This window comes from Argentina silus (genome assembly GCF_951799395.1).
Source record: "Argentina silus genome assembly, chromosome: 3".
Lineage (NCBI taxonomy): Eukaryota > Metazoa > Chordata > Actinopteri > Argentiniformes > Argentinidae > Argentina > Argentina silus.
The window spans coordinates 28,251,774-28,266,773 of record NC_139657.1 but is presented as its reverse complement, the minus strand read 5'-3'; the positions used below and the strand labels follow the sequence as shown (position 1 = coordinate 28,266,773).

Here is a 15,000-nt window from a genome sequence, read left to right as displayed (position 1 = left end):
AGAGGCTGTGTGTGGGCTGATGAAGGTGATGATGTCACCCTCCCCTGTCACCTCTCCCCTGAGACCAGCGCTGTTGCCATGACGATCAGGTGGTTTAGGAAGACAGAGTGTATTTACCTGTATAAGAATGGCCAGGTGACAGAGGGGAGGGGCTGGGAGGGCAGAGTGAGTCTGATCACCCAGGAGCTGGAGAGAGGCAACGTGTCCCTGAGGCTGACAGACTACAGGAGGTCAGATGATGAAATGTACATCTGTCAGGTCATCCATGGAGAACAGAAGGAGGAGGAGAAGAAGAAGGAGGAGGCTGCTGTGAGTTTATGGGACAGACGTAAGTGTTGTACAGCTACAGGACATGATTCTAAACACATGAACATGAACAATGACCAGCAGTGTCTTTCTGTGTACAACACTGTTGAACAGGAGGTTCACATGGAGGGCAGAGCCAGGGAGAGCTATTCTGACTCATAGCTGGTTTGATGCACATTCCCTCCCTCCCTCCCTCCCTCCCTCCCTCCCTCCCTCCCTCCCTCCCTCGACCCTCTATCCTCCCTCCCTCTACCTTCCCTCCCTCCCTCCCTCTACCTTCCCTCCCTCCCTCCCTCTATCTTCCCTCCCTCCCTCTCTCCCTTCCTCCCTCCCTCCCTCCCTCTCTCTACCATCCCTCCCTCCCTCCCTCCCTCCCTCTACCATCCCTCTTCCCTCACTCCTTCCCTCACTCCCTCCCTTTACCATCCCTCCCTCCCTCTACCCTCTCTCCCTCCCTCTACCCTCCATCCCTCTTCCCTCTCTCCCTCCCTAACCATCCCTCCCTCTCCCTCTCTCCATATACCATCCCTCTACCCTCCTTCCCTCCCTCCCTCCTCCTTCCCTCCCTCCCTCTACCCTCCCTCCCTCCCTCTATCCTCCCTCCCTCCCTCTATCCTCCCTCCCACCCTCCGTCCCTCCCTCTACCCTCTTTCCCTCCCTCCCTCAATTCACCCATCCTCCTCCCTCCCTCTCTCCCTCCCTCTCTCCTCCCTCCCACCCTCCGTCCCACCCTCCCTCCCTCCCTCCATCCCTCTACCCTCTCTCCCTCCCTCAATTCACCCATCCTCCTCCCTCCCTCTCTTCCTCCCTCCCTCCCTCTCCATCTATCCATCCTTCTACCCTCCCTCCCTCTACCCTCCCTTTATCCTCCCTCCCTCCATACCTGCCTCCCTCCCTCCCTCCCTCTTTTTACCCTCCCTTCCTTCCGCTCTCCCTCCCTCCCTCCCTCCACCCCTCCCTCCCTCCCTCTACTCACCCTCCCTCCTTCCTTTACTCACCTACCCTCCCTCCTCCCTCTACCCCCCCTTCCTCCCTCTCTCTCTCCCTCCCTCTCTCTCTCCCCTCACTCCCAAAACCCACCCTCCCTCCCTCCCTCCCTTTCCTCACCCACCCTCCCTCCTTCCCACCCTCCATCCCTCCCTCCCTCTACCCTCTCTCCCGCACACCATCCCTACCCCCTCCCTCCCTCTATCCTCCCTTTATCCTCCCTCCCTCCCTCCCTCTCCCCTCCCTGAAAGTAACAGACAGTAATAATGAACACTAACAACCAGCCATGTTTCATTCCATTTCCTTTGGAGTCTTCCAGCATGATCCTCTTGACTATTGATCATTGGTCCAATCTGATTTATTGATGTGGTTTATGAAGTGACAATTACTGACCTTTTCTCCTTCTCTCTTCTTCTTTTCATCTGAAGGTCTTCCAGGTGAGTGATGACTTGTATTTGTTCCACTAAAAGATACACAACTCTTTAAGAAATTGACGTCCAACAAATCTGCTTTAGAAAAGACTGAAGAATGTAGATCTGCTACTTGACTTTGAACCCTCCCTCCCTCCCTCCCTCTACCATCCCTCCCTCCCTCTCTCCCTCTACCCTCTATCCATCCCTCTCCCCTCCCTCCCTCTTTCCATCCCTCCATCCTTTCCTCCCTCTACCCTCCCTTTGCCCTCCCATTCTCTTCTCACCCACTCACCCTCCCTCTACTCACCCTCCCTCTACTCACCCTCCCACCCTTCCTCCCTCTACTCACCCACCCTCCCTCTACTCACCCTCCCACCCTTCCTCCCTCTACTCACCCACCCTCCCTCTACTCACCCTCCCTCCCACCTCCCTCCCTCTACTCACCCACCCTCCCTCCCTCTTCTCACCCTCCCTCCCTCCCTCTACGCTCCCTCACTCCCTCCCTCTACCCACCCACCCTCCTTCCCTCCCTCCATCCCTCTCTGTGCTTTATGCTTTATGAATGCTACATTAACTTTTATAGGCCATTATGGCTCTTTATGTCATGCATATAAAGGCTTAATGAATGCTTTATGAATGCTACATTATCACCTCTCTCAGTAAAGTGTTCCCCACATTCTCACAAGCTCTTCCTCTAGTGGACATGGTCTTTGGATAGACACTAATCCCCACCTGTCCTTATTTCTGACTGAACCTCCAGTTCGCCTTCATCTGCATTTAATTCAGCTGACATCCTGAAACAATTGTTGGCAAGATTCCTTGAGAAGATTGAGTAACTGGAGGCATTTGATTAGTGTGTGTTGCCTTGTGTTGATGTGCTGTAGTCTGTTACACAGAACTCACCTCTCAGTTTCTCCTAACATGGATCCAGGTCTCGCTGCAAGGTGGTTAAGTGAGGAGAGTGTGGAGGACAAGCTGAAGAGAGAGAAATCAGCTGCTCTGCTTGGTAAGTGTGAGAGAGTCTGGAGGAGAATTATAGAATATATGGTTTCAGGAGAGACGATTGAGACAGAATGAATGAATGCATCAACTGAATCAGTGAAATCACTTCATGGTTTATTCAACTCAGATGGCTTTTGATTGCCAGAGAAGTGTAGATGAGAGAAATGATCAATGTGTTTTTTTACATTTTTGATTGAATGATAAAAATCTAAACATTATTGAATCCATATGTTCTTCCTGCTAATACAACAGTCAATAAATCATGTGTTCAAATCCCCTTCAGAGATAGAGATGGACAACAAACTTCTAAAGGAGAGGGACAGACTGATGGATAAGAATAAGACTCTGGAGGAGAAAGACAAACAGCTAGCAGAGAGAGACAAACTACTAACAGAAAGAGAACTAAAGGAGAAAAGGCAGGAAGCTGGAGAGAGGGGAAAACAACTAGAAGAGAAGGACAAGCAGCTAGAAGAGAGAGAGAAGCAACTAAATGAAAGAGATGGACAACTAGAGGAGAGGAACCAGAGACTGGGAGAGAAGGACCAACAACTAGAGGAGAGGAACCAGAGACTGGGAGAGAAGGACCAACAACTAGAGGAGATGAACCAGAGACTGGGAGAGAAGGACCAACAACTAGAGGAGAGGAACCAGAGACTGGGAGAGAAGGACCAACAACTAGAGGAGAGGAACCAGAGACTGGGAGAGAAGGACCAACAACTAGAGGAGAGGAACCAGAGACTGGGAGAGAAGGACCAACAACTAGAGGAGAGGAACCAGAGACTGGGAGAGAAGGACCAACAACTAGAGGAGAGGAACCAGAGACTGGGAGAAAAGGACCAACAACTAGAGGAGAGCAACCAGAGACTGGGAGAGAAGGACCAACAACTAGAGGAGAGGAACCAGAGACTGGGAGAGAAGGACCAACAACTAGAGGAGATGAACCAGAGACTGGGAGAGAAGGACCAACAACTAGAGGAGAGGAACCAGAGACTGGGAGAAAAGGACCAACAACTAGAGGAGATGAACCAGAGACTGGGAGAGAAGGACCAACAACTAGAGGAGAGGAACCAGAGACTGGGAGAGAAGGACCAACAACTAGAGGAGAGGAACCAGAGACTGGGAGAGAAGGACCAACAACTAGATGAGAGGAACCAGAGACTGGGAGAGAAGGACCAACAACTAGAGGAGAGGAACCAGAGACTGGGAGAGAAGGACCAACAACTAGAGGAGAAAGACAGACTACTGGATGAACTAACCAAACAGCAAGCAGAGAGAGACAAGCGGTTGAAAGACAGAGACAGACAAGTGGAGGATGTGAACACTGAAAATACACAACTTGGTGAGATGTGAAAGAAAAAAACTGTTATATGTACGATATAATATTGTTACATTTACATTTACATTCATGGCATTTAGCAGACGCCTTTATCCAAAGCGACTTACAACAAATACAGTTTAACTAAGTGAATCATCTATCCATCAGTCATCATAAGAAGAAGTAATCAATGCGAAATTTCCATTGAAAACACATTTTGTCCAGGATTAATGATCCTGTAATAATAAGGCTTAATCTGTGTCCAGGATTATGCTTAATCTGTGTATCTCGTCATTGATTAGTTGACGATATACATAAGGTCAGGTGTGCTGTAGAAATAGAATTAGAAATATAATATATAAGAAAATATAAATAGTTTCAGTGAACTGAAACGATACATAGGGTCCCTGAAGGAATATTTCTTTAGAAAAACAAACAAACCAACAAACACTGCTTTACAAAACACACAACTGACATCATTATTTGTTTGTGTCCAACAGTATTTGAAGTGTGTGTGTGTGTGAGAGAGAGAGAGAGTAATATTAATATAATAATATAATAATGACTGTATGTACAATACTCATTAAACATGTTTAATTAACTATTAACTATTAAACTATTAAACTATGTTTGTGGATATGAGTGTTATTGCTTTCCTGCCCACGGTCAACAGAATTCATGTCCTAGTTTTCCTCTATAATTTCAGCACAACAGATAAGTGATCTGAAGACTGAAGTAGAGAGACTGAAGAGTGAGGTCTCTGCCCAGATGACTGGTGAGTGTGATGGAGAAACCTCCATGATTTCAAGAGGCTTCAAATTCTATATTTCTTTTCTCTCAGAACACAGAACTAATTCCAAATGTTCCTTAGGGTTCTAAACATTCTAACAATGAAATGGTTGTTGTTGTTGTTGTTGTTGTAGAGAGAGGAGAGACCTCAGATACAGGCCTCAGACTCCCAATCAGGAGGAGACGCAGCACGGAGCTGCCTCCAAACAGTGAGTTATCACCACAGCCAGAGATGTGTGAAACAGCTACATACAGCTCATCATCTTGATCCTCACTTGTTCTACTCTTTATTTCACTACTTGTTTTACTACATTAGTATGTTTCAGCTCTCTAAAACATTACTGATCCTGACATTCCACACTGTGATTTTCAGAACACACTCGAAACGATCAATTCCTTCAATTTATTATTCATATTCCTCTCAGTGTGTTTAATATATCCCCTGGTTATTAAATATATCATGTATATTTCCAGCATGTGTTGTTACCATTGTCCTGTGTTGTGTTGCAGTGGGAGGAGAGAGCAGCAGTCCAGACTCCCCAGTGTCTCCCAGTGTGTCTGAGCTGAGACTGGTGCTGCTGGGGAGGACTGGGGCTGGGAGGAGTGCAGCAGGAAACACCATCCTGGGCAGAGAGGAGTTTGGGGCCCAGGCCAGCCCCTCTGCAGTGACCCAGAGGAGTAAGAGGAGAGAGGGGGACGTGTGTGGGAGACGGCTGGTGCTGGTGGACACTCCAGACTGGTTCAGCCCTGGACTCTCTCTGGAGGAGATGAGACAGGATGTGGGGCTCTGTGTCCATCTGTCTGCCCCGGGACCCCACGCCTTCCTCCTGGTCCTACCAGTGGAGCCCTCTAAGGGGGAGGAGAGAGGGGCGCTGGAGAGAATGGAGGATATGTTTGGGGAGGGTTGTTGGGGACACACTGTCATTCTATTCACCCATGCTGACAGTCTGAAAGAGCAGAGCAGAGAGGAGTTTCTCCAAGCAGGGAGTCAGGACCTCCAGAAGCTCGTAGAGAAATGTGGGAACAGGTACCATGTCCTCAACATTAAAGACAGGGCCAATGGCACTCAGGTCCCAGAGCTGCTACACCAGGTAGAGGAGATGGTGGCAGGAAACAGAGAGAGCTTCTACAGCAGTCAGACCTACCAGGAGGCAGAGGCCCAGGTCAGAGAGATGGAGGGAGCAATACAGAGGGAGAGAGAGGAGAGGAAACAGAAAGAGGAGAGAGAGGTGAAGGAGAGGCTTGAGAAGGAGCTGCAGGACTCTCTGAAGAAGATAGAGGGAGTAATCCAGGAGCACGAGGGAGAAATCAGAACACTCAGTGATAGAACAACTGAACTGGAGAGACAGGTGAAAGAAGAGAAGGATGAGGAGAAGAAAAGAGAGCTGGAGAGGGAGTTAAAGAGTGAGTCTGGTCAAAGGGAGGAGATGGAGAGAAAGCTGGAGAGATTTAGAGAGAAGAGAGAGAATGAGAGGAGGGAGAGTGAGGAGAAACACAGACAGGAGATTGAGGAGATCAGGGAGAACTATGAAGGAGAGGCCAGAGTTGAAGCAGAGAGAAACCTGATGAAGGTCGTCCTACCTGAGTTACAGAGGAACATCATGATCTCAAAGACCAAGATGCAGAGGGAGTTCAGCAGACAGATGGAGGAGAAGGACAGACAGGTGGAGAGACTGAAGGAGGAGAAGGACAGAGAGATACAGATACTGATACAACAACTGATAAATCTTAGGGACCTAGTTTAACGGTGTAAAAACCAGCCTTAGAGCAAACGCAGGCGCTGGCCGGGGCGCTAGGGGGTACACCTGAGGGTACTTGACCTGCTTACCGCTACTCCACCCACCTGAGCACAGGTGAGACAGCGCTCCATTGCTGTGGTAATCTCACCTGTTACCGCCGACACAATCAGCCAACGTGTGTTTGGACTTCCTGAAAATAGAGCCTTCAGAGGAACATGTTCAGAAGTCTATGATGTCTGTAATCATGGTTCATGTTGAAACTTTCAACTTTCTTCAGTTTCCCAAATGATTGATGAGTCATATATTGATGTTGTTAAATGTACAGGACTTATCTGACGTTAGTGATTAACTAGAGATAACCGTCCATCATCAGAGTCCATGGGTGTCGATAGTTACCAGGATTCTCCTGACCAGGAGAGATGCAGCACAGCGGTGAAGTGGATATTCTGGTTAATCAACTGCTTGTAGTGATGAATTATTGTGGGGTAGGAACCAATATTTATAATATACTTAACTTTCAGTCATCACCATCAAAATGGTCCAGATCTTGTGATTCTTAGAAGTGGAGTGCATGTTCTGTTTTATGTACAAGCAGAAGAGTTACTGAAACCCAGTAGTGTTGTAGCTCTCACCTATGTCCACTAGAGGGCAGCAGAGAACACTAATTCCTCAGGAAGCCAAACAGTTGTCATACTCTCAAACCACCAACAGGGGGCTTTTATACATGGATGGAAATGCTATTGTATGGTGTTGTCATGGTGACCGTGGGGTCTACAATGCATATGTGTACAGAATGTGATTTTGTTATTTGTTGTAACTCCTGGCTCCACAAGGAATTTATCTTCTGGAACAGTAATGTTTTTAACTGGATTGATATGAATCCATTTCTGTTCTGTAATGAAAATGTCAAATAAAAGTGTAAAGGAAGAACATGCCTTGTGAATGTTTCTGTTTAGTGAGATGATAAATCATACACTCTCTTTCAGGTTGGACAATTTCAGAATATTTAACATAACACTCAGCTTTTATTCAAATGGTTTACTTTTCTGACTGTCACTAAAATATTGCTGTATTGCACTGGAATACATCCCTGCACAATATAACACACACACACACACACACACACACACACACACACACACACACACACACACACCACACACACACACACACACACAGACACAGACACAGACACAGGTTGTTTATAATGGAATGGAGTTTTCACCTTTCTGTCTCAGGTGGCTGCCTCTTTTGAATAGTTCAGGCATGCAGAAACGCAACAGCTAATGTTTCATATTTCATGTTTCATCTTGAAACTGTTGACTTCAATGATCTCTAAACATCATACTTTAGAAACAGCCCTGATAGGACCAACAGGATTTGAACCTGGGTCTCCTGCCCCACGGAGGTGACTCACCCAGCGATGGGAACTCTCTCATAGTCGTGGTGGTGACAACAAGGTCTTGGTTATAGGAGTGTTTTATTCACCTTCCTCCTCAGCTCCTCCTCCATACACACTGGTTTCCTTCAGAGCCACTTCCATCTGGGAGGGAATCAACCAGAAGAGACTCATCTGACTGAAATGAAGACCAGCTCCACACATGAATATCACACCACTACAGTAGAGGTTTGGTCTCTTTGAACCAAGAGTTCTTAGATCCAGTTTCATGATATCAACTTGATCTGTTGTTAATTTCACCAGCGTCAATCTAATTCTAAAGCTCTATAAACATACCCACTGATACTAACGCACACCACACACACACACACACACACACACAAACACGTAAACACACATAAACACACTCACAAGTACGCACACGCACGAACACACACACGCACATGTAAACACACCCACAAGTATACACACGCACGAACACACGCACACACACAAACACGAAAACACACATAAACACACCCGTAAGTACGCACACGCACGAACACACGCACACACACGCGCGCACACACACACACACACACACACACACACACACACACACACACACACACACACACACACACATATGTCTGCTTATATGTACATGAAGTAATTCATGTCCTTAAATCTATCAGTAACACTACTGAACTGTTGTTTTCTGCTCAAATGATAAACATATGTTGTAGTTGTCGTGGTTTTACCTCCATGGTTTCAGTATTGTATGCTTCAGTTGGTTTATTGTTTGAGTGAAAGTGACAGCCGGCTGCTCTAGTAATGTACAGAACGGCCGCTGTGGGGTCGAGAGGGGAACTACTTCATGTCCAGAAAGCTCTGAATTACAAAACACTGGAAAAGTAATAAAGACAAGAGTTAATGAAACGGTTCCCAGGACATCCTGTTGGTGTTCAAAGTTGTTTCTCTCACTAGAACTGAGGTGGTGGTGGACTTGAAACACGTGTTTCTGTTGTGTTTCTGTGTTTCTTTCATGTATTCCATCATGTTGCCTTGCATGCTGTGTGAGGGACTTGTTTGTTAGTGAACCAGTGTTTGTATCAGATCAATATGTCATGATGTAATACTGTCATGATTGTAATGAAGTATTTCACAGATATTGGCTCCATATATGCTACTCTTCTACTCTTAACGCCTTCTAACAGTTTGATCCATCACAGACTCATTTTACAACTTTTGTTCATTTATATTCGGCGGATCTGAAACAGTTTAGATGTTACTGGACTCTGACGAGCACTGCGCGCGCACGCACACGTGAAGCCCAAAAGAAATACCAGGTGGAAAAAAGAAAATACATAAAAAGATGATTTGGCGAAATTGATCCTGTTCATATATGAACCTGTTACAGAAACAAGGAGACTTTAATAGAGAATTAGATGCGGCCCGAGGTTTGGAACTTACTACAGGTTTCCGGAAGCGTTGCTATGACGACAGCGTTCTTTGGCTCCCTGACCAACAAGCAGCGAAAGAATAATAATGGAAGTTTATCCAACTTTTTAGACTAATTAAAAGGCAACTATTTGGTTATTGGGATATCGCCTATCTAACAGCGATGAGTGCAGCCGCCGCACCACGGCAAAAGCTGCTGTTCTTACCGGACAGAAATAATCCCCAGAAACGCTCACCTGCCCTCGAGTTAACGAGTCCACGAATCAGGTGGGTGTCAAAGTGACTGCTTTATTCGTAGAAATGTGTTCATTTTGGGTCATATATGGAGATGATAGATAGGCTGTAAGACGAGGCTAAAATGTCACTCTTCTTTCAAGGAGGCAGAAACGGGCGAGAGAATGGGAACCACCTCAGCCGGCTCAGGGCAGAACCCCCACCGTGTCCAAGGAGGACGTCGCGCTGTGAGTCTCTCAGCTGTTCGCCTCCTGTCTCTCCTCAGGGCGCAGGTCCATAACAGTGCAGTTCACACGTTCACCAGCAGGGGTCCTCACTACCCAACATATGAAACCCTACCGTACTGCATGGTCGTGACCAATCACTGTCTCCCAACCTACGGTGTTTGGGAAGAGTGTTGCTCAACGTTAGATTAACTACGTTTAGATGTAGTTTGGTGGTAGTTAAACTAAATTCAATTTTTTTTTATATTTTATATTTCACTATTTTTTTGGCCATGTAGCAGTTTGAGATACTGTAATGACTCACTACATTTCCCCCCCCAAAACAAAACAATAAAAATGAATTATTCAATTATTAATAAAAAGGAATTTAACTACTATTTCACCCCTCGAACTTCAAAGGTTCCTGTCTCCCCACTTTGCTCCACCTCACCTGTTTGTATCTTTCTCAGTGATTTCAGACGTTTCAGATTAGTCGTCACCTTTCAACAACTGGCTGTTGTGTGTTGGACAAAGTAGTTTCAATGTAGTGACCAACTTGTTGATGTATTTTTTTAAAAGTAGCTTCAGTTTGACAAACTATATTTCTCACAAGGGAAGCTGTAGTGAGAAAGCCCGCCAAAGGAAATGACTTTGCAAAGTGTAAAAATTAGAGAAGAAATGAACTGCAATTTTTCAATAAAAGTAACTGCTATTTCACATTTGTCCACTGGGGGTCGCACTGTCAAGCAAGCAAACTAATCATGCTGGAGCTTCCGGTAAAAAAAAACCCGCCACTTTTATGCTGTCAACATAACACTTTGTGGCACCCTCATTACCCAAAATGGCTTTATCAAAAAGGAGAAAAGTTGACACAGAGTGTAGAGTTTTCCAAGAAAAATTGACTGTTTCCTCTTTAGTTACAGAGGTGAATGGGAAACCTGTGTGCTTGGTGTGTTCGCAGCAGGTTTCATTACTCAAAGAATTTAATGTTCAGCGCCACTATGAGACTCATCATGGCGAAAAATACAACAACTTGCAAGGACAACTGAGAAGAGAGAAGATAAATGAATTGTTAGCGGGTCTGAAGAAACAGCAGTCTGTTTTTACCCGTAGCCGAGATATCAGTGATGCAGCAGTGAAAGCTAGCTACCTAATTGCTAGCGAAATAGCATTGGCATCAAAGCCATACTGTGAGGGTGAGTTTGTGAAAACATGCATTCTGAAGGCTGCAGAAATCATGTGCCCTGAGAAGCGACAGGTTTTTGCTAACATTAGCCTGTGGTTTATGTGGCTGTATGTGGCTGTATGTGGTATATGTGGCTGTATGTGGCTGTATGTGGTATATGTGGTATATGTGGCTGTATGTGGTATATGTGGCTGTATGTGGCTGTATGTGGCTGTATGTGGTATATGTGGCTGTATGTGGTATATGTGGCTGTATGTGGTGTATGTGGTATATGTGGCTGTATGTGGTATATGTGGTATATGTGGTATATGTGGTATATGTGGCTGTATGTGGTATATGTGGTATATGTGGCTGTATGTGGTATATGTGGCTGTATGTGGTATATGTGGTGTATGTGGCTGTATGTGGTGTATGTGGTGTATGTGGTATATGTGGTATATGAGGCTGTATGTGGTATATGTGGTATATGTGGTATATGTGGCTGTATGTGGTATATGTGGCTGTATGTGGTATATGTGGTATATGTGGCTGTATGTGGCTGTAAGTGGTGTATGTGGTATATGTGGCTGTATGTGGTGTATGTGGTGTATGTGGTGTATGTGGTATATGTGGTGTATGTGGTGCATGTGGTATATGTGGTGTATGTGGTATATGTGGTGTATGTGGCTGTATGTGGTGTATGTGGCTGTATGTGGTATATGTGGCTGTATGTGGCTGTATGTGGCTGTATGTGGTATATGTGGTATATGTGGCTGTATGTGGTATATGTGGCTGTATGTGGTATATGTAGCTGTATGTGGTATATGTGGCTGTATGTGGTGTATGTGGCTGTATGTGGTATATGTGGCTGTATGTGGTATATGTGGTGTATGTGGCTGTATGTGGTATATGTGGCTGTATGTGGTATATGTGGTGTATGTGGCTGTATGTGGTATATGTGGCTGTATGTGGTATATGTGACTGTATGTGGTATATGTGGCTGTATGTGGTATATGTGGTGTATGTGGCTGTATGTGGTGTATGTGGCTGTATGTGGTATATGTGGTATATGTGGTGTATGTGGCTGTATGTGGTATATGTGGCTGTATGTGGTGTATGTGGCTGTATGTGGTATATGTGGTGTAAGTGGCTGTATGTAGTATATGTGGCTGTATGTGGTATATGTGGTATATGTGGTATATGTGGTATATGTGGCTGTATGTGGTATATGTGGCTGTATGTGGTGTATGTGGTATATGTGGTGTATGTGGTATATGTGGCTGTATGTGGTATATGTGGCTGTATGTGGCTGTATGTGGTATATGTGGTATATGTGGCTGTATATGGTATATGTGGTATATGTGGTATATGTGGTATATGTGGCTGTATGTGGTATATGTGGTGTATGTGGCTGTATGTAGCTGTATGTGGTGTATGTGGTGTATGTGGTATATGTGGCTGTATGTGGCTGTATGTGGTATATGTGGCTGTATGTGGTGTATGTGGTATATGTGGCTGTATGTGGTATATGTGGCTGTATGTGGCTGTATGTGGTATATGTGGCTGTATGTGGTGTATGTGGCTGTATGTGGTGTATGTGGCTGTATGTGGTGTATGTGGTATATGTGGTATATGTGGCTGTATGTGGTATATGTGGTATATGTGGCTGCATGTGGTATATGTGGTATATGTGGCTGTATGTGGTATATGTGGTGTATGTGGTGTATGTGGCTGTATGTGGTGTATGTGGTGTATGTGGTGTATGTGGTATATGTGGCTGTATGTGGCTGTATGTGGTGTATATGGTGTATGTGGTATATGTGGCTGTATGTGGTATATGTGGCTGTATGTGGTATATGTGGCTGTATGTGGTGTATGTGGCTGTATGTGGTATTTGTGGTATATGTGGCTGTATGTGGTATATGTGGTATATGTGGCTGCATGTGGTATATGTGGTATATGTGGCTGTATGTGGTATATGTGGTGTATGTGCTGTATGTGGCTGTATGTGGTGTATGTGGTGTATGTGGTATATGTGGCTGTATGTGGCTGTATGTGGTGTATATGGTGTATGTGGTGTATGTGGTATATGTGGTGTATGTGGTGTATGTGGTATATGTGGTGTATGTGGTGTATGTGGTATATGTGGTGTATGTGGTGTATGTGGTGTATGTGGCGTATGTGGTATATGTGGCTGTATGTGGCTGTATGTGGTGTATGTGGTTTTTGTGGCTGTATGTGGTGTATGTGGTGTATGTGGTGTATGTGGTATATGTGGCTGTATGTGGCTGTATGTGGCTGTATGTGGTATATGTGGCTGTATGTGGTGTATGTGGTATATGTGGCTGTATGTGGTATATGTGGCTGTATGTGGCTGTATGTGGTATATGTGGCTGTATGTGGTGTATGTGGCTGTATGTGGTGTATGTGGCTGTATGTGGTGTATGTGGTATATGTGGTATAAGTGGCTGTATGTGGTATATGTGGTATATGTGGCTGCATGTGGTATATGTGGTATATGTGGCTGTATGTGGTATATGTGGTGTATGTGGTGTATGTGGCTGTATGTGGTGTATGTGGTGTATGTGGTGTATGTGGTGTATGTGGTATATGTGGCTGTATGTGGCTGTATGTGGTGTATATGGTGTATGTGGTGTATGTGGTATATGTGGTGTATGTGGTGTATGTGGTGTATGTGGTGTATGTGGTATATGTGGTGTATGTGGTGTATGTGGCTGTATGTGGTATATGTGGCTGTATGTGGTGTATGTGGTATATGTGGCTGTATGTGGTGTATGTGGTGTATGTGGTATATGTGGCTGTATGTGGTGTATGTGGCTGTATGTGGCTGTATGTGGTATATGTGGCTGTATGTGGCTGTATGTAGTGTATGTGGTATATGTGGCTGTATGTGGTATATGTGGCTGTATGTGGCTGTATGTGGTATATGTGGTATATGTGGCTGTATGTGGTATATGTGGCTGTATGTGGTGTATGTGGTATATGTGGCTGTATGTGGTATATGTGGCTGTATGTGGTGTATGTGGCTGTATGTGGCCCCTGAACTAAAATGAGTTTGACACCCCTGTTCTAGAAGTTTTTAAATATGCTTCTAGAAGAACTTAGAGGAAACAAACATAAACAAATAAACAAGCAGGGCTTGTTGACACACTCAAGTGGCGTTCAATAACTTATGGTCATGCTATTATTATTGTTATTATTATTATTATTATTTTTATTATTATTAATAATGATGACAATAATAATATTGATATTAATATTATTATTATTACACATGTCACTGCATTGCAAATAGAAATCCAGGGCTAATTGCAACTAAACAATTTTACTTGCAGATTATTTGGGACTTTACATGTCGCTAGTTAATCCAGGGAGACGGGGAATTGTGGGGAGAACAGCTAGTGATGACCAGCAGATTGTGTGCACTTGCAACCAAAAAGCCGCTCAACAAAAAGAACCAGCTAGACATTAAAAACTGTTGGATGTTCAGGTGTAAATTCTCTTTCATAGCAGACAGTGAGAGGCTCTCTAACCCCGCCCATCATAACCCTCAACCAATCAGAAATCACAAAGAAGTTTGAATGAAGTTGAGTGAAGTCGGAGAGGGCGAAGCAAAGCACATACAGGCTGGGATGAGGTTCATACTATCTCTGATCGTACAATCCACACTGTCATAGTTTGTCAACAATATAAAATGTAAATCACGATCATAATGATCTTGAATTGTAATTTGTATTCAATTAAATAGTTTAGAAAATGAACAGAGGATTTTCTCCATCTATGATGAAAGGCACCTTAGTCTGGTTGAAAGGCAGGTTTAGGTTCAGGCCTGTTAGATTGTCCACTGAGTTAACTCACCAACTGCCAAAGAGTTCTGGAACTCTCACCACCGAGAGGGCCAAGTGTTCTATGTGGTGTTTACCTAGCAACAACACTCTGATTGGCTACAAAATCAGAATTTATGAATTTTCGGTGAATAAAGTCGCC

The 15,000-nt window shown here is 44.8% G+C and overlaps 2 protein-coding genes and 1 long non-coding RNA gene across 3 annotated transcripts in view; all 3 read left to right on the top strand.

The window, feature by feature from the left end:
* LOC310801983 overlaps positions 1–282 on the top strand; it is a 1,784-nt gene extending 1,502 nt beyond the window's left edge. The window contains exon 3 of the long non-coding RNA XR_014554130.1: positions 1–282. This exon is cut by the window's left edge and continues 20 nt beyond it. This is a non-coding gene — a long non-coding RNA (uncharacterized lncRNA).
* A 3,297-nt stretch (positions 283–3,579) lies between these two features.
* Positions 3,580–15,000, top strand: part of LOC310802273 (uncharacterized protein) — a gene marked incomplete at its 3' end in the record, with an annotated part of 36,210 nt that continues 24,789 nt past the window's right edge. Inside the window, exons 1-3 of the mRNA XM_083666563.1 lie at positions 3,580–4,047; positions 4,730–4,798; positions 4,947–5,021. Of these exons, the coding sequence (XP_083522689.1) occupies positions 3,645–4,047; positions 4,730–4,798; positions 4,947–5,021 (547 nt within the window). The 5' untranslated portion in view covers positions 3,580–3,644. The remainder of the gene's footprint in view (positions 4,048–4,729; positions 4,799–4,946; positions 5,022–15,000) is intronic.
* On the top strand, positions 5,045–6,830 carry LOC310801553 (GTPase IMAP family member 7-like; the record flags this gene model as incomplete). Its single annotated transcript, XM_083665624.1, has 2 exons — positions 5,045–5,048; positions 5,323–6,830. 2 exons carry the CDS (start codon positions 5,045–5,047, stop codon positions 6,555–6,557), a joined length of 1,239 nt encoding a protein of 412 aa, XP_083521750.1. The 3' UTR covers positions 6,558–6,830.